The sequence below is a fragment of the Teleopsis dalmanni genome, chromosome X, assembly GCF_002237135.1.
Source record: "Teleopsis dalmanni isolate 2A chromosome X, ASM223713v2, whole genome shotgun sequence".
Lineage (NCBI taxonomy): Eukaryota > Metazoa > Arthropoda > Insecta > Diptera > Diopsidae > Teleopsis > Teleopsis dalmanni.
The window spans coordinates 74,664,246-74,687,966 of record NC_051848.1 but is presented as its reverse complement, the minus strand read 5'-3'; the positions used below and the strand labels follow the sequence as shown (position 1 = coordinate 74,687,966).

The following is a 23,721-nucleotide window of genomic DNA, read 5'->3' as shown; positions in this document are numbered from 1 at the left end:
AGCGTGGAAGTCTTAGTTCTTAATATGTGTATGTATATAATCTCTCCCATTCTCTCACTGTTTAGTGTAGAATTAAAGTAGACTTAAAAACATTATTCTGTGAATAATGTTTAAATGAATTGAGTTTGTTTCCAATCGTAGAACAAGAACGGTGTTTTATGTTACTCGTATATATATCAGTTCTTAAATGCTTTTTTTACTTATTATGTCTTGGACCTCAAATTCGGTTTAAAATTGTTTTTCTCAAAATCGTTTAACCATAATTTAATATGATTCAACTGTGTTGCTAATATTTAATATTAAATAAAAACATATATTTTTATAAACTTATTTATTATAATTTTATTTTCAATTTTTAAGTACAATTATATTAAATTTGAATAATAATTCATTTGAATCAATAACAATTATTAATGCGTTTTGTTTACTAAATTTTACTAAATTTTACAAATTAAATAATTCTTTGTCTTAAGATGTTGGAAAGGAGCAAAAATGAAAAATTACTTCGTTGCTTCCAAACATGAGAAATCAACTGGACAAAGTGTCTTTATAATTTAAAATATAAAAAAATATGTAATAAAAATAAATTCATATGGAATATAAAAAAAAAATTATAGGAAAGTTATATAACCATATATACACATAAGCAATATAAGCATATAAAAGATAAAGCAATTTTTCAACATAAACAGTTGATGTCTAAGCAATTAATTATTTTGAGATAAAAATATAGTAGATTTTCAATGACGACATCTCCAGACTGTGCTGGATGCAGTACCAATGTAGTATTAGTTTTGAGATTACCACGTTATAATTTGTTATCCTATATAGAAAGGCGTTAGACGTACGTCATTGATTGAGGATCAAATGAAAGTATTTGAAGACAATAGTAACAATATTTAACAATAATTAATCCAATAATATAAATTCTATACAATAATAAAATAAAAATAAAAATAAAAATAATATAAATAACTACAATCAGAAAAAAATCTCTAAGGCGCTTAATAAAAAAGTAATAATATAGTTTTTTTTCAATCATAATAGAAGCAATAATTCAGATATATAATAATTACAAAAAATTTAATAAAATAATTACAAGTTCAATAAAAAAAATTGCAACTGATATATATATGATATATAGTATGAAATAGAATTCATATGTAAACTTAAAGATAATTTTAACTAAAAAAAATTCGCTGTATAATTTTAAGTCTCTAAATTTGTTAAATGTTTTGTTATCGTTAAAGCCACTGGCGAAGTTGACGGCAAAGTTGTCGGCAAAATAGATAGTTTGCTTGGTAAGTGTCTTCGGATTGATCAGATCCTATTCAAACTTCACATACTACTTCGTTGTTCAAATCTTTTATAATTTGAAAGAATTGCTCATCCCTGTCGGACGAATAAAAATTTGTTTCTATGTTGACGAAAACAGTCAGTTAATCAGCATTTTTCACATCTATTTAGAGTGCCATATGCAATGGCAGTTTTCTCAACTCGTGTATATGGACATGTATATAGTGCTCCACTATAAAACCAAACTGCTATTGCTGGATCTTTGCTCTGCGATGCCTTTCTACTATCACACGAAAGGTCCAGCGAAGTAGACCTTCCGTTTGCTTGGCAAGGGTTTCGTGCTTAAACCGGAACCTTCAATAAATTTCTCAAAATTTGCTAAATTCTTTTTGATATTTTTCGATTTTGTGTTCACACCGGAAGTTGCAGTTTCACTCCTTAACATTGCATTGGACGAGTTTTCATCAAGAATTGCCAATTGCTCCTCCGCACATTCCAAAATTTTTTCCGAATCAAACACGTTTGTTGTTTTTGCTACGTTTTTTTTATTTTCTACACTCTCCGACACTTGTGGTACACTCGGTAATACTGTGTCCATGCACTCCGAATGTTCAGTAAGTGCATCTTCTTGTTTGTCGGAACACAGGGAGAATTCTTCATCCAGATTGTATTCATCTGCTGTTGTTATAACACTTTCATGGTCCTCGGCTATTTCAGCCAACATATTCATAGAGCCCAAATTTTCATTAACCTTTAGCAGTTCCGACTGACTCATAGCGCGGGCCTTACCATACTCTGCGTCCAGATTGTACCAATCAAATTCAGCTTGCAATGGCAAATTAGAGTTGTTGGTTTCGAATTTTTGGAGCAGTGCATTTGGTGTAAGTGGCTGAGATTTTGGTATTTTGTTGTTGCTATTCCCATTTGGAGTTAGTACAGGAGGTGTCAATGCTGTTTTATTTGGAGTGGTTGGGGAGTTCGGCATGCTTAGCATACGCTTATTAATTTCTATTAAAATATTAGGCACATGTTTACGTTTGAACTGCTGCTGTGAAGGCAAATTCGTGGCAGTCAATTGTAGCTTAAGTGGTGTGGTGTCAATTTTTGGAGATTTGGGTTGTTGTGTTGAGCAGAGAAATTCATTGGCCCCATTCAAATTTCTATGATTAAGTGAGAGCTTACTTTTGTTGGGATCAACTTTGGGTGACATTACTAAGTAATCAGCATGTTGCTGTTGCTGTTGGTGTTGTTGTTGTTGCTGTTGCGAGAATTTGGTTTGCTTTGGCGCAATTATGGCGGCTACGTTTGGTAACTTTGGTATATCAGCAAAAATTTCTTCAATTTCATCAGTCTTTTGCGATGCAGTACATGTTTCGTCATCGTTCTCAAGTACATCGTCTTCAGTAGTAACGGTGGAAACATCCAACTCTAGGTCGCGTTCAGGGGATTGTTGTGATTCGTTATCTATTGATTCTGGTGCTTTATGTACATCCACAGCTACGATATGTACATTTGTTGTGCCCAGTTCAGATATTGAACAGTAATCGGGTTCAGAAGCACTGCTTACAGTTGAAATAGCACAATTTTCCTGTAAGTGCTCGTCCGGAACCTCATCTAGCTGTTGTAGTGATTTCTTGAATTTAATTAAATTGGCTGGTTTTGGTGGCAAAGCTGGCGGCATTTTTGTTGTCTTTTGATTTGCTGGGCAGCTATTACCCATTTTCACTTCAGACTCCATATCAACATACAAATTTGAGGAGTTGTGATCGGAGCCTATAGGTTCATATTCATTGCCATAAATGCTCTCATAATTCAAGTTATCAATTCTGGCTTCCTGTTCACAAACTGCTTGCAAACTTACACTTGCAACGGTTGTTGCACTTGAGGTGGCAAAATAGTTCATGGGATGGTAATGCGGTTGCTGTTGCTGTTGAAGTTGAATGTTTGACATCATTTCTGCGTGTCTTAGTTGTACTAAATGTTCTAAACTGTCATCATTATGTTCGCTGCTATGCTCGTCTTCCTCATCGTTACGAGGTACATGCACCATACTATTTTGTGTGGAGAAATGTACTCGTTTACGTGTCAAGGTACCATTGCGAGAGTTTAGGCCGTCACTGGAATGGCTATTGCTACGTGAACTGCGACGCCCACTTAATGAACTACGTCTCGGTAAGCTGTCTGTGTTTAACTGCAAATGTTGTGGGGATGACTTTGGTGTTATTAGTTGAGTTGCATGCGATGATAAAATGTTCGTTCCACAGCCAGTTGACTTTTTCGGTATGTTCGAATGTAGAGCAGTGTCTTCCATTGATTGCTGCAACAAAATCTGATTTACACATTCTAAAACGGGATTAACAGCACCGTGTCCATATGGTTTGGATGTGGTAGTACCAATTTCTTCTTGATCCGACGCACTTGCATACCAATCATCCGTAGATGTTTCATAAACTTGCTTTGGTGATGCTTCTGAAAATTCTGTGCTACGACGTTGCACAATCATTACTTTTCGATTATTTGTTAATAAGTCTTCCTCAAAGTCATCGTCCTGGGTTGGTGAAAAGATGCCATCATCATCGTCAATATCACAATCTTTCTCTTGACTCGTATTTTTAGTAATTTTAAGTGATTTGTCACTAGTCTTACTGGCACTACTACTACGTCCACTATTGCTGCCATGATAGCTCATATGGGAAATAGTTCTTGCAAAACTATTCTCCATACCACTTTGCTCAGATTCGCCAGGTTCACTTTCATCGCATTTAACGCCATGCATACGCTCAATGGTACGTGAGTATACATTCATTTTCTCATAACTGGTTTGCGAATCATCGCGACTAATCGTACTTGTGTTTTCTTCAGAGTTGTTATCAAGTGCAGCATTATCGTCGATATCAATATTCATCGAACGTGAGCGCATATAATCACGAAATGTGCCAGATGTGCGTTTGCTGGTGTAACGTACACTACGACGGGCTCCGTAAAACGATGACGAAACTGTATCATCACTCGAAGAACCTCCATGCTCAGTGGTCAGGCCAACTAAAAATAAACAAAATTTATATTAAATTGTATGTTTACAGATATTTTCAGTGCTACGTACTATTACTTCTACTACTATCTTTCATATTTGAATTTGCCGTTACATTAGTTGTCTGAGTCCAGCCCTCTTTCAAATCAATGTCATAGAATTGCTGTCTGCAATTGATGCATTGCAAAGCTTCGAGCACCAAACAGTCCACCGCATCAGTATCCCCATCTTTGATTATATCCACTTGTGTATTGCAGTTCTCATTATCGTATTCCACCGCTTCATCCTCCACAACACCTTCGTCGCGTTCTGCATTTTGTGCTTGCGCCAGAAGTTTCTTACGCAAAGCACGATTTTGACGCACCAAGCGACAAATTTCCGTGTCCTTTTCTTGCAACCTTTGATTAACTGATTTCATATCGGTTTTCAATTTCGATTCGAAACAAATAAGCGACTTCACAACACACGCCAGCTCTTCGGTTCGGCGCCGCTTCTCTTTGGCCAATTCTCGTTGCAAGAATTTTACTTGCTGATCGTAATTCGAGATCATTTGTAATAGTCGGCGACGTTGCAGACGCTCTGGCGTTACTGTGGCAATAACGGAACTGCTATTTGGTGGAGTTAGCATTTTATCTGCCGTGTCAGTGGCTAAAAGCTTTTTACGTTCTCGTGGGGCTATTATAGCATCGCCTGCTGATGACGAAGATGCTGACGAGGTGCGTTCTAATTCATTTGATTTTATTGATAACAAATTCACTTTAGATTTTGTTGCTGAGGAATTTGTTGTCGTCGAAACGGATGATGTGGAATTATCCGATGCCTAAAATTGGATAGAAGTTGATTAATACAATAGAAAAAAAAAGTTGTAAATTATATATACCATATATTATACAGGTTATTTTTTACAGTTATTTCAATTTTATTTTGTATAGAAAATATCAATATAAGATCCGTTTAAATACCGAAAAAGATATTGGGGCGTGTGTGTTTCGGCTGTGGATTAAAACCCATTGAAAAATATTGAAACATTTTCTCACCAGGAATTTACGCTATCAGGAACTTTGCACAGTTTAATTTACAGAAAGGTTACAACACACAATTTACAGAAAGGTGAAGAACAAAACAGTCAGCCTTGGCTGGATTCTTAGACATGTAGGGATCTAATAAAAAGAGCAAACCGATGAAATTGTCTGAAAATCAGCCTCCATGATAATGATAAGGTCTGAATTTTATTGCGGTGGGGGCAAAGAGTATTCTAACGGAAAAAGAGAGACAAAAGTGATAGGAACGTTTTGAAAGTTGTAAAACAATTTAAGTTTAAGTTTAAGACAATTTATTTTATTTTCTGGTGACATTAGGTGATCTAAACACAGATAAAGAACATTATTATAACGCTCAAGGAACATATAATTGGCATAAGTACTGCGTTAAGTACCATATGCATATTTGGTGATAAAATAGCTGATCCACCAAAGCACATACTAGGGAAAAGATGTACATTTATACTCAATAGACCAAAATAGCTATCATTACATTTAATGTTAATTATACTTGGTACTTGTAGTGCCCAGAAATTATTTATGAGTAATTAAATATAAGAAATAAAAGCAAAGAACACTGATAATAGGCATTTGGCAATACTCGAAACAGCTGTATAGTCAGCCAGAAATTCATTTAATTAAAAATAATTAAAAATTTTGTTGTTACAATTCACTACTGTTCAAAATCTCTCTACTTAATATTAGACTATTAATTAGAAATACTAGCTCAACCAACATTTGGGTGCACAACTTCATGCATTCTATAATTTATAGTACATGACAAATATTTATTGATATTTTAATTATATACATACACAATATATATGTATATAAATATACGAGTCTATGGCATTAACAGGAATCTGTACTTTTTCTTGATGAATTCAACACTTAATATAAATAATATTATTTAATTATGATTATTTTAGTTAATAAATAATATTAATTTTTTTCGTTTCATTTGCAAATATTTATCATATGTTTACTAAAAAATGTTTATCACTTAAAGATAAAAATCCTAAAAACTGTATAGTCGATATCTCTTATACATTCTAGATATTCTAACATTTTTAGTTACTAACGCTTATATTTTTTTACATACACAATCACTTATTGAATATCAAATGGTTTTAATGACGCACAATCCATAATTATAGACATTTCGACATAGGAATATAGTGATAAGGATATACAATTCGGAAGGTATGCTACATTTATGGATGTCATTGGAGAGGAATATATGTTGTTTTCTCTATAAAGTGTACCTAAGCAAATGGTTTAAGCAGGTGTATAATAAAATTTAGTAAGTGTGAAGATGTATCCAAAATAAAAACGAGGATTGTTGTCGATCCCCGTTCAATCAGAGGTGAGCAGAAGTGTTGATAACTAAGAGTTACAGTTATCTCTAATTGAGCGTCTACACTGGTTAGACTTCGGCACATTTTTTATGTTCAAATATAAAGACGTATTATATCCAAATTTTGTATATATATATGAAAATTTATATGTTGTTAAAAAAGAGAAAGTGTAAGAAAAAATGTTCCCAAAGTTTATTTAATTCAGTAGCAGGATATATATATTTTCTGTGAAAAAATAGTTTTTTAAATATTTTTTAAGATATTCAAAATTTTTATTTAAGTTTTGTTTAATTTAAGGCCCAATTAGTTGGTATGTACCGTAAGAATTTAATCGAAACTAAGCTAAAACGAAATACGCAACCAGTTATACCTCTGTATTTGATAGGAACGAAATAAATAAAGCACACCGATTTTGTTTAATTCGTTTCTATAAGATACACAGGTGTGGTTGGTTGTGCATTTCGATTTGATATAAGTACCGACTAACTGAGCCTTTAAGCACAATGGGCCTATGGGCCTGAGTGGACCCCCCTGGGATCGCCAGTATAACCTAACTGAGCCTTTAAGCTGTTTAGAAGTTCAACTATGCTTATGATGGAACATTTGGACAGAGCAAGTAGTTTGAAAATGTTCGAACACCATATGAAATTTGAGTATTTGGTATTGTTTGGTGTATTTGGTATATTTACAAACAAAACGAAAATCCAATAAAATATATAGTAAGTTTGCTATTCAAACAGATCGAACATTTTCGCGCAGCGTAAAACATTTTCGAACCTTCAAAACGTTTGGTCGATATGTTCGAATTTAGGTATATTCGATGCTCGTAATGTTCGAACACTTTGAAGCGCTACTTAAAAACGATAGATAATGCACTCACTATTATCTATTAAATTAATTTATTTTTTCATTTTTTGAAAAATTCGAATGTCATAGAGTATTATAAACTATATAATACTATATAGATAATGCACTCACTATTATCTATTAAACCAATTTATTTTTTCATTTTTTGAAAAATTCGAATGTCATAGAGTATTATAAACTATCACTTTGAACCAAATTTTAAAACTTTCAGAACAATATTATTTCATATACCAATTTACCTTATTTAAGTCGTAAGACTTCTTTAGTCGCATATTTGCTATTTGTTTCTATGTTAATTAAATTAGAAATAAATTTGGCACTACTTTCATTCAGCACTGCATTATTGTTTAAATTACTTTAAGTATTGGCATTAAATAAGATATTAATTTGTAGGAAATTTTAATATTTTAAACGAAATTTATAAATTAAAAATTAATATATTTGTTTTATACCCGCGCCGCGGCGAAGTTCTCAAGTTCAACGCTTAGCAAATTTACACTTGAATGCGAAATTAATTTGTTATCGATTAGAATATGAATTTTTCACAATAATTACTGAAAGTGTTCCCTTATCATTCTTATCATTTGATTTCGTATCGAACGAAGACATCGATGGAGCACTATAAACAGTAATGAATCAATATTTTAACATAGAAATTGTTTAATATTCTTATTTTTGTTGTATTTTTGGTTATAGGCTAATTTATTGTTGGCCACAAACGTAGACAGAGGCGTACTATCATTCATTTTTTTTCTATATAACATTTGTTTCGACATTGAAACTGTTTAAGTATATATATATATATGTCTTCAGCAAAATTTATTATAATATATTTTTTTCGTTTTATTTTGCTCGCAAAATCAGTGTTAATTCCAATAAGTAACAATAGCCGTAATTTTTTCTTACAGAGTAGCAAAAAAATACTCGCAACTTATGAAAGAAAACATGTGAAGCAACAACAATGCTCTTAAAATCTTCAGAGTTAGGTTTTACTCGCAAAAAACCTTACCTACGTCTTAAGTTTTAGTTCAAAATTTTTATATTTCATTTTGCACACAACACAAAAAACATATGTCAAAAAAAAGCATTAAACATATCTTAAAAGTGATGCCAATTTGTTTTAATCAGACTTAAAGCTGTTTTTTTATAACTCTGAAAGAAAAATTATGGTTAATAACGTTTCGACACAACAAACATATAATATGTTGTTGTAATGTAGAGTTGTTGTAATGCTAGCATGTTGTGTATAATATTCACTAATGATGTTGCTGTGGACGCTGGTGTGAAAGCATTACCTCGTAATTTTTTTTTTTTTTGCAGTAGGTGGAAACATCAAAAGCCACCGTGTGGGACTTTAACCCACTAAACCACCTCTAAGGAATGAAAGGAGAAGATTTCCACGGCAATGAGAAAACTTCATTCCAGTAGACAAAGGAGAGAGAAGAGAGTGAAGAGACCTAATACCTAGCGAACTAGGTTCATCTAAGTCAGAGATCTTGAGCCTAAAATGAGGAAAATTGGAAGTATTGAAGGGGGTGCGGCTATGGCAGAGTTAGCTAAAGGTGAACTCTGTGACGAGGGTCACGAGAGCCACGGTTATATAATGGAATGATGGAGGGATCTGAGTCCCATTCATCAAGATAATAAGAGATGAAACATTACCTCGTAAGGTTCACATTACTGCTTTATATATTGTGCGAGCTGTTCTAAGTTTCGAGTGAGTTTTAATGTTCGGACACAATGTTCAAACTTAGCGATGCTTTCGAATATGTTTGATTACCATGTGTTGTTCGATTATAACCTGTTAAGTGTGTTTGTATGAAGTAAAAGAATAATGAAGTAAAATATAAAGCAGATTTGCTGTTTAAGTGGTTCAAACACTCATCGATCGAACATTAGAAGAATTATATTCGAAAGTTTGAATTTCAATATACTAGAATTGTTCAAACGTTGTAATGTACGAACACTAGTTTATACGTATTTCAATGGTGAGTACAATACTACTCTCGGCGTCTATACTTACAAGACTGAGACTCATGTTATTTAGAATGTCATGGGCAGGTCATAGATAAGCTGAAGTAGGATGGATGACAGAGGTGTGTCGGAGTGTTCAGTCTAGCACTGCGTCGTAATAAATATTCCTTTATTAAGATGGAAGAATTAAATATATTGGATTTTCTCCCGCTTCTTCCCAGTTATCACGCGGCAAACGCAGCAAAACCTTTGAACAACATCGTTTACAAATAGCCGACTGTTAATGATTGAAATTTAGGCATGGTTATTTGTGACTGCAAAACGTATCGTTACTTTATTGTTTGAATCATTTCCTCATATCCATACTGCATTGCTATAGATTATCAAAGAAGTGCATAAGCTTCTGACTTGGAATCCAGTACAGATCTCTTGGTTTAGCATTTATTTGTTTTTGTAATAATTTAATGCAAGATCTGTACGTCTGTTTTCTTATATACTTACTTATTTTGCCATAATAACCCGTTACCGGGTTTCGATCTGGCGCAGCATATCTCCCCAGGCATATCTGATATGCAGTCTTGTACATAAAATTCGGTTAGAGCTTCTTCAATGTGATCACTCTACCGGAAAAAATTTTCTCTCGAACATTTCCTGTAATAATGTGTATGCTTCTGCGTAAATTTGATTTGTTGAGAGCTCTATATCCCAATTGCCTACTAAGCTCATAGCAACACCTATTGACAATGGTGATTCTTTGCCTGATCTCTACGCCTACATTGTTGTTTTTTGTGCGCTGCATCTAGGAGTGATTTGCCTGATACAGTTCCGAAAATTTCGGTGTTTTTCATTCTTGTCGGTCAGTCACTAAAAATATATATGAAATTTTGCAACTACTGAAGTAAGACTGGCATTCTAACTATCAAGGTATGTGGAATTACTAAAAGCAGGCCACGCGAAGATGCTTACTATTTGAGTAGTACAAAAATTAAAGGAAATCTGGTTGACTGTATTACCATCAGTAAAAAACAGTTGAAACGCAATGAGATCCAACCATTTTTGAAGCGAATTATTACGGATTATGAAAATTGGAATAAATACAGTAATATCTAATGCAAGCCATCATGGTCAACAGTTGGTGTCCCTCTACAAATGACTTCAAAGCCTGAATTGAGGTCAAACAAGGTTATGTGTAGTGTTTGGTGAGATTGGAAGGGAATGGGAATGGATTAACCCTTCAGCCAAGTGCATTGATTAATCCGAAGAAGTTCTACACCGATAGAGTTGAGAAGCCAATAAATATTTGGCATATAAAGTTGTAAAAAATTATTTGTTAAAAATATTATTTATCTTTAGAAATGCCAAAATTTGCTATTAGTTAGGAAATTTAAAATAATTAACATTAAGTAGTCATACTTAAATATCAATTAAAACCTATAAAATATTCGTCATTATTCAGTTGTCAGTTAATTAAAAAATAATGCAAAAATTAAAAATTAAAATAAATTAGATAAAATTAATCACAATTAAACTGAATTTTTATAGTAAATGAAAATAATTGCAAAATATCAATCATAATAACAAAAGCATTCGGCTCAAGTATTAAATTATGCTGATTAAGACTTTAAAAATCTTGTGAACGGCTTCGAATTATTGACTTAATAATAATTAATTTCATTTAACATTTCTGTTATACAATTTCTGTTTTTATTTTTATTTATTTTTTTGTTATTTTAACATAATAAAATAAAATATGTTAATTTTAGTCTTTTATAATTTTTTTCCTAAAGCGCGTAATTCGCGGCTGACGGTGATAATTTATATTAATTTGCAAGCAAATATTAATTTTATTTTACTAATTATTCTTCTCTATTATTTACAGATTTTTTTTATATTTTAAACAATTTGAAATGACTTTTTTTGATTTTTATTGTATTTAATTTAGTTTTCAAAAATATTTTTAAAAATATTCAAACATAGGAAGAGGAAAACATTTACTACGAATTTGAGATTCATTAATAATTTCATTAATATTTAGAATTAAAAAATATTGTTTATTTTTTTAAACTAAAGATAACAAATGTATTTATAAAAAATAATAAAAAAAAATATAGTAATGAAATATCGATAAAACTTAAGGAGTGGAGGATCAGTTAAAATAATTATAGACATGTTTTTACAATTTTCTTGTCTTCAAATATGGATTATTTGATATTCCCTAAGAATTAATAGCTAGAAATGGTTTTATGCAGTACAAAAAAAAAAAAATAATGAACAATCCAGAATTTAGTCTACTGCTTAGAATAAAATATATAAAATGCTACGTATGGTTAGTCTTATTCTAAGGTGTAGAAACTTGGACTTATAAAACAACCGCAATAAATAAATTGGTGGCTTTCGTAATGTCGTGCTATCGCCGTCTATTGAAAATACCCTGGAGTCATACTTGGGTCGCACAATACGTGAAAAAATACAAAGTATTGCAACTTATACTTCATAGCCATTTATAAAGTCGCAGAGGTATTAGGCGGCAACAACTCTCATGGTTAAGGACAGGACTATTAGCAAATTGACACACTCTGAGTGATCGAGAGAGCATTACATCAATGATAGTAAATAATACCGTGAAACGCTTTTTGAATGCTATATATAGATTGCAGTTTAGGTTTCCAAGGTTTGGCAGCTTGGAAGCCGTCAAACACGATATGGATTAATTTGAATTCTACGATAATAGCTCCTGTGCTCATCTCAACAACATTGTTTGCATCGTATGAAAATTTTTTTAAATTGAAAATAAATCTTTACTGTTACTATCGAAAATTAGTATGGGATTGTTTTGGATCAATGAGTTTTTGAGCACTAAAACGTTGAATTGATGGGCTATCCGCTTTACAGTTTTGACTTGACACTCAATGACTTTTTTTTTTGTTTCCAAACGTTTTTTTATGCCCGAACTAGCCGTTGAAATATTCAAAATCTTGGGTTTGGACATACCAACTTCTGAGTGGTAAAACTTAAGACTAGAAAATTGATTCAATCAAATGCAAAAATGTGTTGATTATAATGAAGAATACTTTGAACAACAATAAAACCGTAGATCTAGGATTTTTGCTTAGTATCAGTAACTTTTTTTTTGTCTATGGGTTAAGAGAAAAATACTGTAGATAAAGTTTTTAACCCTTATAGTTACTTAACAGATCTCTTTAACAAAAGATAATTTAGAGTTTTCTCTAAATAATTAATTATATTAATAATTAATTATATTAATTAATAAATTATAATTAATTATATTTAGGTCCACATCAGAAAATCTTTTTTAATTCCTGTCAACCCTGTTAATGTTTAGTTTTCCATTCGTATGATTTTTACATCATTTCAAAATGTATATCATCTTTAACAGGGCTGTCCAAAGCACAGCCCGCGGCTAATGTTTGTGCGGCCCGCAACATTATTTTAATCTACTACAATTATGCAAATTTTCTTTTGGTGTACTGGTAAAACTACATTATTTTATTATTATAGTATACCAAGTAAATGAATTTAAATTAATCTTCTATATATATAAAAGAAAGATGTGTTTTTGTTACACCACTTATAACTCAAGAACGGCTGAACCGATTTAGCTGAAAATTGGCAGGGAGGTAGTTTAAGGCCAGGAGAAGGATATAGGCTGAACCGATTTAGCTGAAAATTGGCAGGGAGGTAGTTTAAGGCCAGGAGAAGGACATAGGATACCTGTTTATCCCGTTCACGACAAAGTAGGTTTTGAAATTATCAAATTTTTGATATAAGAAAATATTTTATTGGAATTTTCGAATAGCAAAGAAAGAAATAAAGTACAAACACAAAAATTTATTTTTAATTTTATTGAAGTTCGGCTGACCATACAACGCTGTTTCGAGTATTGCCAAGTACTCTTCATCAGTGGTCTTTGGAAATAATCGAATTTTATTTAATTAGTTTATAGTCCGTATATAATTTGTTTGGACTGCAAATGCCAGGCTTAGAACTCGTGCCTGTCAAATTAGAAGCGATGACTAATCGTGTTATCCACAAGAAGTCAAGGCTGCACAAACTTTCAATGCTCAAGTTCCAGGTTTTATTGTCACTTATTTTTATTTAATTAGTGACAACAACCAAAGCACTTGCCGTGCTTTAAATTAGAACGAGCTTAAAAACTACAGCTTTATTTTGGAAACACAAGTTCAACGAATTGAAAGTTTAACTTTTTGGGTTTGCTAATTCTTTATTTCTTTTCAAAGCTACTCTTTTTGTAGAGACATTTTGTAATGCATATTTTTTACTTACTATATGTAAAGCGACCATTCTGGTGCTTTTACAAAGAAGCTATGCTATGTTATTCTAAAAATTCCTCTAAAATTTAATAAAGCTTCTTTGTCCCTATACAAAGTAAGTCTAGCTTAACAGCAATACTAATACTTTATTAAAATATTTTATTAAAATTTAACAGATAGAAATATAACTTAGTTAATGTGTTTTTAAAAGTTGTATTAGATCAATATAAGTTTGTGTTGCAATAAATATCGTTTTTAATCAATAAAACTACCTGGTTGTTGCAAACTCAACAAAATAAATAATTAACAATTATAATGTATGGTATGGTTGAAAATTTGAGTTTTTAGTTTTTTAATAATGCCGCGACCAAGACGATCGAATCTTTCCCGACAAAGCCGTAATGCAAGAAGAATACGAAATACTGCAAATTTAAGGACTGAAGGTCGAGCGAACAACAGAGGTCAACAAATAGATAATTTGCGATGTGTACTAAAATACACAAATAAATTATGAATGATTAATGTAGGTATTTTTTTTTTTTGTATTTTTTCCAATTAAAAAAAAACTGCTTATTTATTGCCTTTAAGGCGGAACAGAGTTCGCCGGGTCATCTACTAGTTAATTAATAAAATTAAATTTAAGATTATAACTGTATTTTTTTTTTGTTGAAAACAACTATGAACGTATGTATTTCTTTTTGCGAACATCCAATCTATATAGTGATTTGTATTGGCCCGCGATCTTATCGGGTTTGGACAATCCTGATCTATAACAACTTATATATTGCTTCAGTATCACAATAGAAGTGTTTCATAGTTATTAGTTTTACTAAGTAACTAATAAAAATAAAATAATTATAAAGGATGAAGAACCCAGTAGTCCAGTCCCTTATTTTTAGTTAACTTTAAAATTAATTTAAATGTTGACTTACAAATAAATAAAAAATAATTAAAAGTCTATAAATTATATTTAAATTATAGATACAGATTTATAATGAATTACTCACACTTTCATTGAGTTGTGTTGGTGTCACATTGAAATTCTTTATTGTATTTCGTCCACCAAAAGATAGTCTCTTATATAGATTCGATGCAGTATTGGTAATACCATTTCCACTGCCACTGCCACTGCCACTGCCGCTGTTGTTGTTGTTTTCTTTTGCAATGTTGTTGGCATTATCACTATTAAATTCACCCGAACTTGCTCCACTGGAGCCATGCATCAACACATCTGTGCCATATTCATATTCTTCGGGGAGTTTTTGATAATTTTGTAGAGTGGCAGGAGCTTGATTTGTATTCAGTGGTTCAGTAAGTAAATTTTTGGAACATTTAATCGTCATCTCCTTGACTGGTTTCGTTGTTACTGGCGCAGTTGTTAATTTCAAGAATGATGCTTTAGTCGGTTTTGTTTCGATGATGAATTGCCGATTTAAATTCGAATTCAGATATGAATGTTCATTTGATTTCGTATGAGAATTTGATGTGGGGTTAGGATTTGTGTTGACCACATTGACTGCTTCATAGAATTCACCGTCACAATTGCTGCGATAGCTGCCCTGTAAGCAATTAAAACTCATGAATAAATCCTCACTATGAGAATTTGAGTTTGTTGTATGGTTCGTTGATGTTTTATTGTTGTTTATGGTGTTATTATTGTTGTTGGGTAAATGCTGAGAGTTTTTATAATTCTTTAATGTATCATATCCATTTAATAGTTCGGTTTTGAGGAATTTCTCTATGAAAGTTGTGGGCGATTTGGTACCGAAATTCGCAAAAAAGTTACGTTCCTTGCAAGTATCGGAAGCGTTAGAGGAGGAACGATGTGGCTTGTTATTGCTCTTTGGATTGTTGGGGTCGTTATGATGGTGATATTGGTTGGTATGATTGGTTTTGGTATGTTCAGATGCTTGATGAAGTCCATAAATTTGTGTAGAAAAGAGTCCAAACATACTTTTTTCAAATATTTCGTTCTTTAAATTTTTGTTGTGGTTGTTTCTTCAAATCTTTGAAACAATCGTGGAATTTTAAGGAAAAATAATTTTATAGTGATAACTTTATTTGAATGTCGATATAATTACTGCCGAGTTGATTATTTACAGTACAACAGTGAGGTGTGTAAATAATGTGTTACGCTAATTTGTCTTCTCATTATTGCAATTAATATTTTTTGAAACTGAAAATAGAAAAAATAAAACAATAAGTCTTTAACAATAGTAATAGAATAACTCTTTACTTGATATATATATATATATATACAAATAAATATAATAAAATGTTAAAATTCAAAGAAAATAAATTTTAAATTAAAATTTTACATATGTATAGACGAATAAAAAATATATATTTTATTCTTATAACATAAACACGTATGTATTCCGAAAAGAGTTATAACAAAATTATCAACAAACTGGACAGATCAATCTTCCAGATTTAAAACCTATATCTTCGTTATTGTAGTAAACTTAACTTGCTTTTAAAATTCATTCTCATCGTTTCATACTCTTTTAATTTTATTATGGATGTGTTCACCGTAATGGTAAAATAATGGTAACAAATGGGTTAAGCTCTTTGTTTACGATTAATCCATTTGACCCATAACAAACGTGATGGATTTGATGTTGAGCGAACGTATTTCATGAAAGCCATTCGATTGTTGAGGTTTAATTTGATTGTTAAGGGGACATTTTAAAGTTCGATTGGTACGTTATTCTCTATGAATTATAGAACTATGGTTAGTCAGACATAGCCTCTTCATGATGAGTTTTCCCGAATAACGACGTTATTCAGTTAGTAACACTTTCTTAAAAGTATAAAAATATTATGTATTGACATCCCTTTATTAACCCACCCATTTTTGCGAAAGATTGATTTGTAGAATAGGAGATAAAAAATTAGAAAAATTAGAAAAAATTAGGATTGTGAATTCTGTTTCACAATTCAATCCTCTGTTTTTGTCTCAATCATCTTTATTGAAATGAGTACATATCGTATTTTAATGAGTACATATCGTTTGTTACTGCCTAATCATATATGGTACACTTGTCAGCCAAGTTATTATTGTGGCAGTCGTTTTAGTTAATCAATTCACTTAGATCGTATGGGATCTAAGTTATCACTCCCAACACGACACCTCAACTGTTTTATTGCCTATTAAACGATTTGAAATCGCTTATAAAAATCTCTCTTTGCAATTCGCACTGCTTTTAGTCAGGTCTGGACATTATTAGTAGTAGTATTCGACTGTGTTTTGTTGTCTTTTAAAATATAAAAGAGTACTCATAAAAGGGTACTCTTAGCTAATTAGCGAGGCATCAGTTATACAAAATATGTTACCATCTGAGAGATATCAACTATCATGGGATAGAGGAATATCTTAGATTTCTTTCTATTAAGCTTGTACCGTGTTAGTATAGACATATAAAGTTTGAATATAATATGATTATTCCTCGAATAAAAGCAATTTACAGTAAATTTTTTGAAGTTCATAGTATTGAAGTTTATAGTTTATGGTATATATAGTTAGAAACAGTATATATATATTTTATTGAATATATAAAATTTATATAATTAACAGAGGTATTTCAATATCGCTTATGCCTGTGCACAGCGGTATATTGGTATCTTGCCCATTTGATAATCTTTGCTGTTTCTTTCAATGCTATTGTGTCCCAAATTTTGTATTAGATGTACATAATGAGCTTGCAAAATATTAAGTTATTAATAGTAGAAAAAAAACTAATCATTCATCTTTAGACAGTAATCAATATCCCACAAAATAAGTTGAGGAACTTTGCTTTATAGTTTTGTATAGACTTGGACTATAGTTTTAATATTTATCGAAGTAGTTAATGTGTACAAACGACCGAAGTACTCAGACCTCTGAAACAAATACATAAACTTTTAGATGATCACATGATAAGGAGAAGAGAGGAAAAGTGGCGAAACTTAACCACTTGTAGCTTGGATCATGTGTAGACACAAATATACACCGAGGATGTTATATCGTCTACTCGAAGGAACTGTAGAACATTAATTGGTGTATTGACAGGTCACTGTCTGGTCACATCACATGCACACAAACTAAACCTAACTCGCAGCGATGCTTGTAGGAAATGCAATGAACCGGGTGCATAGGAAATCCTAGCGTATCTGTTGTGTAACTGTCCGGCTCTCTCGAGAACTCGACAAAAATACTTGGGGGCTGTTAGTTTTACAAGACTGGAGCACATAAATGAGTTTTCTGTTGAAGATCTAATAAAATTCGCTAATAACACGCGCGTCCTAAGTGATGCACACTATCGTTGAAAATTAAAACTCTGATCTGGTATCGCAATGGACCTTAATGGTCGGCGCGTGGCCTTTTTGGTCTGCCAGTATAACCTAACCTTATGTATATAATAAGTATTGAAACACTATAAATATTATATTTAAGCCTTAAATATAGGCTTAAATTAAAAAAGAAATTATATTAATATTATTCTCTTTTAAGTAGCAGCTGTTCATAGTGCTATCTGGTAAATATGTAAGATATACATATGTATATAGTAAAATACTTAGTATAATACAGGTGCCGTATCTCACTTAATTAACAATAGTTAATCATATGTTTCATCATTAGGAGATTATTTCTTTTTTTATTTTTGTTGTAATTCGTTTACTTATTTCCAAAATAAGTGAATTACCTATTCATTTTAAGAGGGCAAATTCAGTAAAGCCGAAGCTATTATCAAACAAACGGAAACAAAAAAAAATTATAAAAAATTAATATAAAAAAAAACAGTTGTAAGTTTTAAATTTAACGAGTATGTTTATTTGTTGTTGTTTTTTTTATCAATACTGTTGATTTTGTTTAATATATTTTGAAGGTTCAGAAATTCCCAAATGTCAAATAGTCAACAGTACGTGTAAAATGTATACGGGGGCTAATGTAGTTACAAAGCAACATTCACCTCATTTGTTTTTTTTTTTTTGTTTTTTGTTGTTAAGATGCCGCAACTAAACGTTGATAAGGCAACTTTAGTGGCAATATTACAATTATAAAAAAATATGTATAAACAAAAAAAAAATAACATTAACAACATTAAAAAATTATATGAAACTGCAGATTTTGTACTAATAGTGAGAAGACATCATCAAATAAAATAAACTGCAATGCCTGCGAGGGCTAAATGAAGTAAATCTTTTGGCCATCAAGAATTTTGATTGTGTACGTAAAATCTTACCGAAAATAATATCTTAAGGCACGCATCTTATTGAAAGAATTGATTATATTATATATATACTTGAGAAACTTGTGAGTATTTGTATGTACATAACTGTCCATATATGAGTATAGGTACTTCCTGAACAGATAATAGTGCTACGCTGCGTTATGAGTGCAACAGCGATTCTAAGTTTAAACGGCTAAACTTTAGGAATTACGCTTTGTGGTTGCATTGATTTATTGTTGGATTTAATATTGCCATCGCAAAAGTATAACGGCATTATGTAGGATCCTCATTAACAAATATATAGCATGCGAAGACAAAAAGACAAAATAACTACAATTATCTGCTAACTCGGAATGCAGATTATGCCTCGAAGATGAGGAAACGACCATGCACATTCTTTGTGACTGCCCAACTTTAATAACGCACAGAAGAAACCTGTTTCATAAAGAATTTCTGTCACCAGAACAGAATAAGAACTCTTCTCTAGATTTAGTTCTAGATTTTATTCACAAAGCTTTAAGGGGCTTTGTTTAATCAATAGTGAAACTGGTACAATAGGTCTCTTCACGTCTACTCTTTCAATATAATATAATAATTTAATATATAAAAAGATTCGACACATACATATATAAATAAATATAGCTATTTCATCAGTAAAGGTGGAAATGACTAATCAAGGGTTAGTGGTCACAACTGCACAATTAGGCAAACAATGCATATAGGTTGCAAGCAGTAATCCCAAAATGCTACCCTGAGGGTCTCCAGCTATTATATTTATGTCAATGACAACAAAGTTCTTGACATTTTTATATGTTTCGAATGTGATTCTAATGGCTTGCAAGTATTTTTGAGAGCATAAGACCTCACCATGCTGCACTTTGTCAAACGCTTGTTTTTTTGTCTTTAAAAGCTTCACGAATTTAGTTTGCCCTATAGTATTATGTATGTATTGCTCAAACACAAAGATGTTATTGTGAACTTATATTGCTTTGATATAACTTTGATGGGTTTTATGATACTGCAAAGTAAATTTCGTACAATGTTTTAAAATAATGTTTAGAATAAAAGTATTCACATCAAACGAATATCACGTTAACTGTATATGTATGTTAGAATAATAACGGATATATGTGGAAGTGGGTTGTATCTTGTAAACTTTTCAACATTTAATTTTGTTACAATATATGAGTATATGGCCCACTATCTTTCATGCAGAGATTCACGCCATCAAGATCTATGTATTTATAAACATTAACAATAGGTTAAAAGGCGCCCGTATCTATATTTACTCAGAGAGTCAGCAGCAATCAAAGCATTATCGTCTTAAAAGTTTTTCTAGTTTTTCTCAAAGCTTCTATTAGACTGCTATGACACGCTGCAGCAGCTGGCAAGCAAAAACAAAGTGATGCTTTGCTGGATACCTGGTCACACAGGAATCAATGATTATGAGTCTGCGGACTGTCTTGCGAAGTCAGTATCTGCCATTTAAATCTGTGAACCGGAGTCATATTGTGAATTAAGTTGGTCTACAACCAGGTCTCTGTTTGATAAATGGTTTTCAGCTGAGAGAGGTCTGCTTAAAAGCATATGATACTTTCAGTCACATTTTCTGTAACTGCCCAGCTTTGATTTGAGCGAGGAGGAAGTCACTGGGTCGAGAACTACTCTTCCCTTCTGACATTAGTAGGTCCTCTGGCTTTCATTGGAAAGGCGGAATGTCTTCTGTTCGTTTAGGGTCTGTTGTAGCACAAAAAATCAACCATGGTCACAGTGCTCCGCTCTTTTGGTAGCTGGTACCCTGTTTATTTCTATTCCATTCTATTTATTACAATAAGCAATGCCAAATTGCTTATACTCAACAAGACAAGAAGAAGAAGGGACATATAAACTAAAAACAAATAAATAAAACTATCTTTTTTAAATGTGTTAGATGTGCCATGCAGTGTATGAGTGACGGTATACTTGTGTAAATATTTTTGAATGTTGCAAATACGAATTCATCAGTGCAACTGCAGCAATGCAAATATTTTAAAAAATCAAAAATGAAAATAAATTAAATATCTCAGCTAAACGTTGGCGGCATTTTTTGTTGAAACTATATGATAATGTTCAGATATAAAAATTGCTATTTACATAATGAAAACCAGAAAAATGTTGTATTGTTTCATTATGATTATGATTATTGTGGAGATTATAGTGAAGATTATTGTTTTTCTTGTACTCATATTAAATGTCATTTTTCTTTTTCATTCATAAATTAAATTTATTGTATCTTGCTTTCCATTGAATTCACTTCAATTGTGCTGATGTAAAAATATTTGAGGTTGAGAAACTTTATGGTTGACAAATGTGGTCGCCTATAGGTTTTCGATTTTTTCCATTAAAATTTTATTTGTTTATTATTATTATTATTTTTGTTTTTTTTTTTGTAAAGAAATTAAATAATAATTTCAATAGAAAAAACACACTAGTGCATTGTTATGTAAAGATTTTTTTCCCTTTTCCATCATTTGGTAGCATTTTTTTTTACAACTTTTCCAGCTTTTATGGTTTTCATTTTTATTATTTTACTTAACAAATTAATTATTTTAGTGCATAACGCAATCTGTTTAAGGCAATTTTAGTTTTTATTTTCGGTTTCTTTTTTTTTTTTTGGTTTGCGTGGATTTCATGTAATTCGATGTGTAATTATGTCACAAAAAACCCAAATTACTTCAATACTGGATTTTTTTTTATAATTTTTAAATATTATTTTTTTTCAAAAGTTTAGACAAAATGCATGACACATCAGAAAAGTTGAAAAAAATACACAAAAATTTGTGGAAAAAAATGTTTATATTTTTAATTACGTTAATTTTTAAAATTTCAAAATAATTTCAATTTTTATACATGTTTTTTTTTCAACAAAATCAAAAATGAACAATGATACACATTTTTTTAAAATTTAAAAAAACTTAAATTAAACCAAATATTTTAAAAAATTTAAAGAAAAGTCGTTCAAAGTCATTGCATTTTAAAGCAAGAAAAATAAATGGAAAAGAATTTTTTCTCAAAATGTGACAAATAAGCATTTTTTTTAAATTGGTTTAGTAAGCAAATTTTTTTAAAAGATATTTAAATTTTTGAAACAAATTATTTTAATAATTTTTTAATATAATAATTATTTTAAATTGCCTTTCGAGCGTCAATTGTAATTTTATTCATTCATTTAAATGTAACTGGATGGAATGTAGCTAGGAAGGTAGCAAGGGATGAGACAATAAAATTCTAAATAACAAATTTTTTATTTAATAAATAATAAAATAAAAATATTAAAAAAACATTCAATGATTAAAAGTTCATAATAAAATATTAATCATTTAAATTAACGACTTTAAACATTGCACTTTAATAAGTTGTAAGAATACAAAAAAAAATATACACTATTTTTATATAATTTATTTAAATTAGAATGGGCTTATTTTATTTTCCTTCAATATTTTTAATAAATTCAAAATTTACAAAAAACTTTTCGTCATATGTATAGAACAAATCGATACTCATTAATCCCCTCACGATATACCCTTGATCGTTAGTGGTTCATGTTAAATCTTTTCCGAGTTATTGTAGCTGGGCAATTTACTCCTTGATAGCTGGGGGATTTCTGTAGAGTCCCACCCTTCTTACTGACAAATTTTTGTATTCCTCAAAGGCTACATGATTATTTGATGACTGATCTAAGTTCTGCGTACCGCCTGTGCGGCTAGAGATTATTCTAAGATAAGATAGTGCTAAGTAGAGCAGCCTGTCGGTTTTCGCGAAAAGCTTCAGGGCTCTGTCCCATATGTGTACATAAATTCAAAGTTCATACATAAGAGTTCGATTTATGGAATAATTCGAGTTAAGGGACTTCGAGTTAGGGAAATTTTGCTGTATATATATATATATATATATATATATATATATATATTAAACATATATTAAACAGAGATACACAAATATTTATATTTCAGGGAGAGTCCAAAGCAAATATGATTTCTTAAAAATAAGCATTTGTAGGGGCGAAATAATTTAGCTTCTATACGTCCTTCAGGAGTTTGGACAGTACATCAGTGAAAGATGTTACTTTTGGACGTATATTTTTGTGTAGATGGTCTCATATCTATTTTCATAATTGTGTATTTGTTTATAAGTGTATATTAAGTTATGTTTTAATATAGCCTTGAAAATGAATACTTTTATATATTTTTATTTAAGAAAAAATATAAATAATTTTAAAATTTTTTTTAAAAAAAAATTATCGACCTTTAATGTGACAATTGACTGATTTTGTCACGAATTCGGTTAGTGTTTTTTCTTCTATAAAGCAGTCAACTTTTGAAAACATTTTCTTGAAATAATAAAAATCATATTTGCTTACTGAGCTCGTTTCTGCTCTAATTTCAGTTTCATTCATTGTCTATCTGAATTTCGGGAATTTCGAATACTTCGTACTCCGTACATTTTTTCAACAGATGATTAATTGCCTTCTTTCTCTGTTGTTGACTTCATTGTGCGCTGATTTATGTCAAAAGTGTCAAATTTAACACGTCTAAGGTTTGTGAATAATGTCGGTGCTCGGATTGGACTTAATTTCAGGTTGCGATTTTTTGAATTGTGCACGTTTCAAAT

At 31.1% G+C, this 23,721-nt stretch overlaps 1 protein-coding gene across 1 annotated transcript; it reads right to left on the bottom strand.

Moving 5' to 3' along the window:
- Positions 1-1,123: 1,123 nt before the first annotated feature.
- Positions 1,124-16,025, bottom strand: LOC119687548 (putative uncharacterized protein DDB_G0282133). The gene is made up of 3 exons (XM_038101893.1): positions 14,866-16,025; positions 4,400-5,147; positions 1,124-4,338 (listed from the first exon to the last, which is right to left on the bottom strand). The coding sequence occupies exons 1-3, from the start codon at positions 15,808-15,810 to the stop codon at positions 1,583-1,585; spliced, it is 4,449 nt and encodes a 1,482-aa protein (XP_037957821.1). The 5' UTR covers positions 15,811-16,025; the 3' UTR covers positions 1,124-1,582.
- Between the last annotated feature and the right edge of the window lie 7,696 nt (positions 16,026-23,721).

Excerpts from the sequence above, each read along its gene's own strand:
- LOC119687548 (XM_038101893.1), bottom strand. The coding sequence starts at position 15,810 with ATGTTTGGACTCTTTTCTACACAAATTTATGGACTTCATCAAGCATCT. Across the intron at positions 5,148-14,865 it reads CAACACAACTCAATGAAAGT|GCATCGGATAATTCCACATC; the intron begins GTGAGTAATTCA and ends ATCCAATTTTAG. Across the intron at positions 4,339-4,399 it reads AGATAGTAGTAGAAGTAATA|TTGGCCTGACCACTGAGCAT; the intron begins GTACGTAGCACT and ends GTTTATTTTTAG.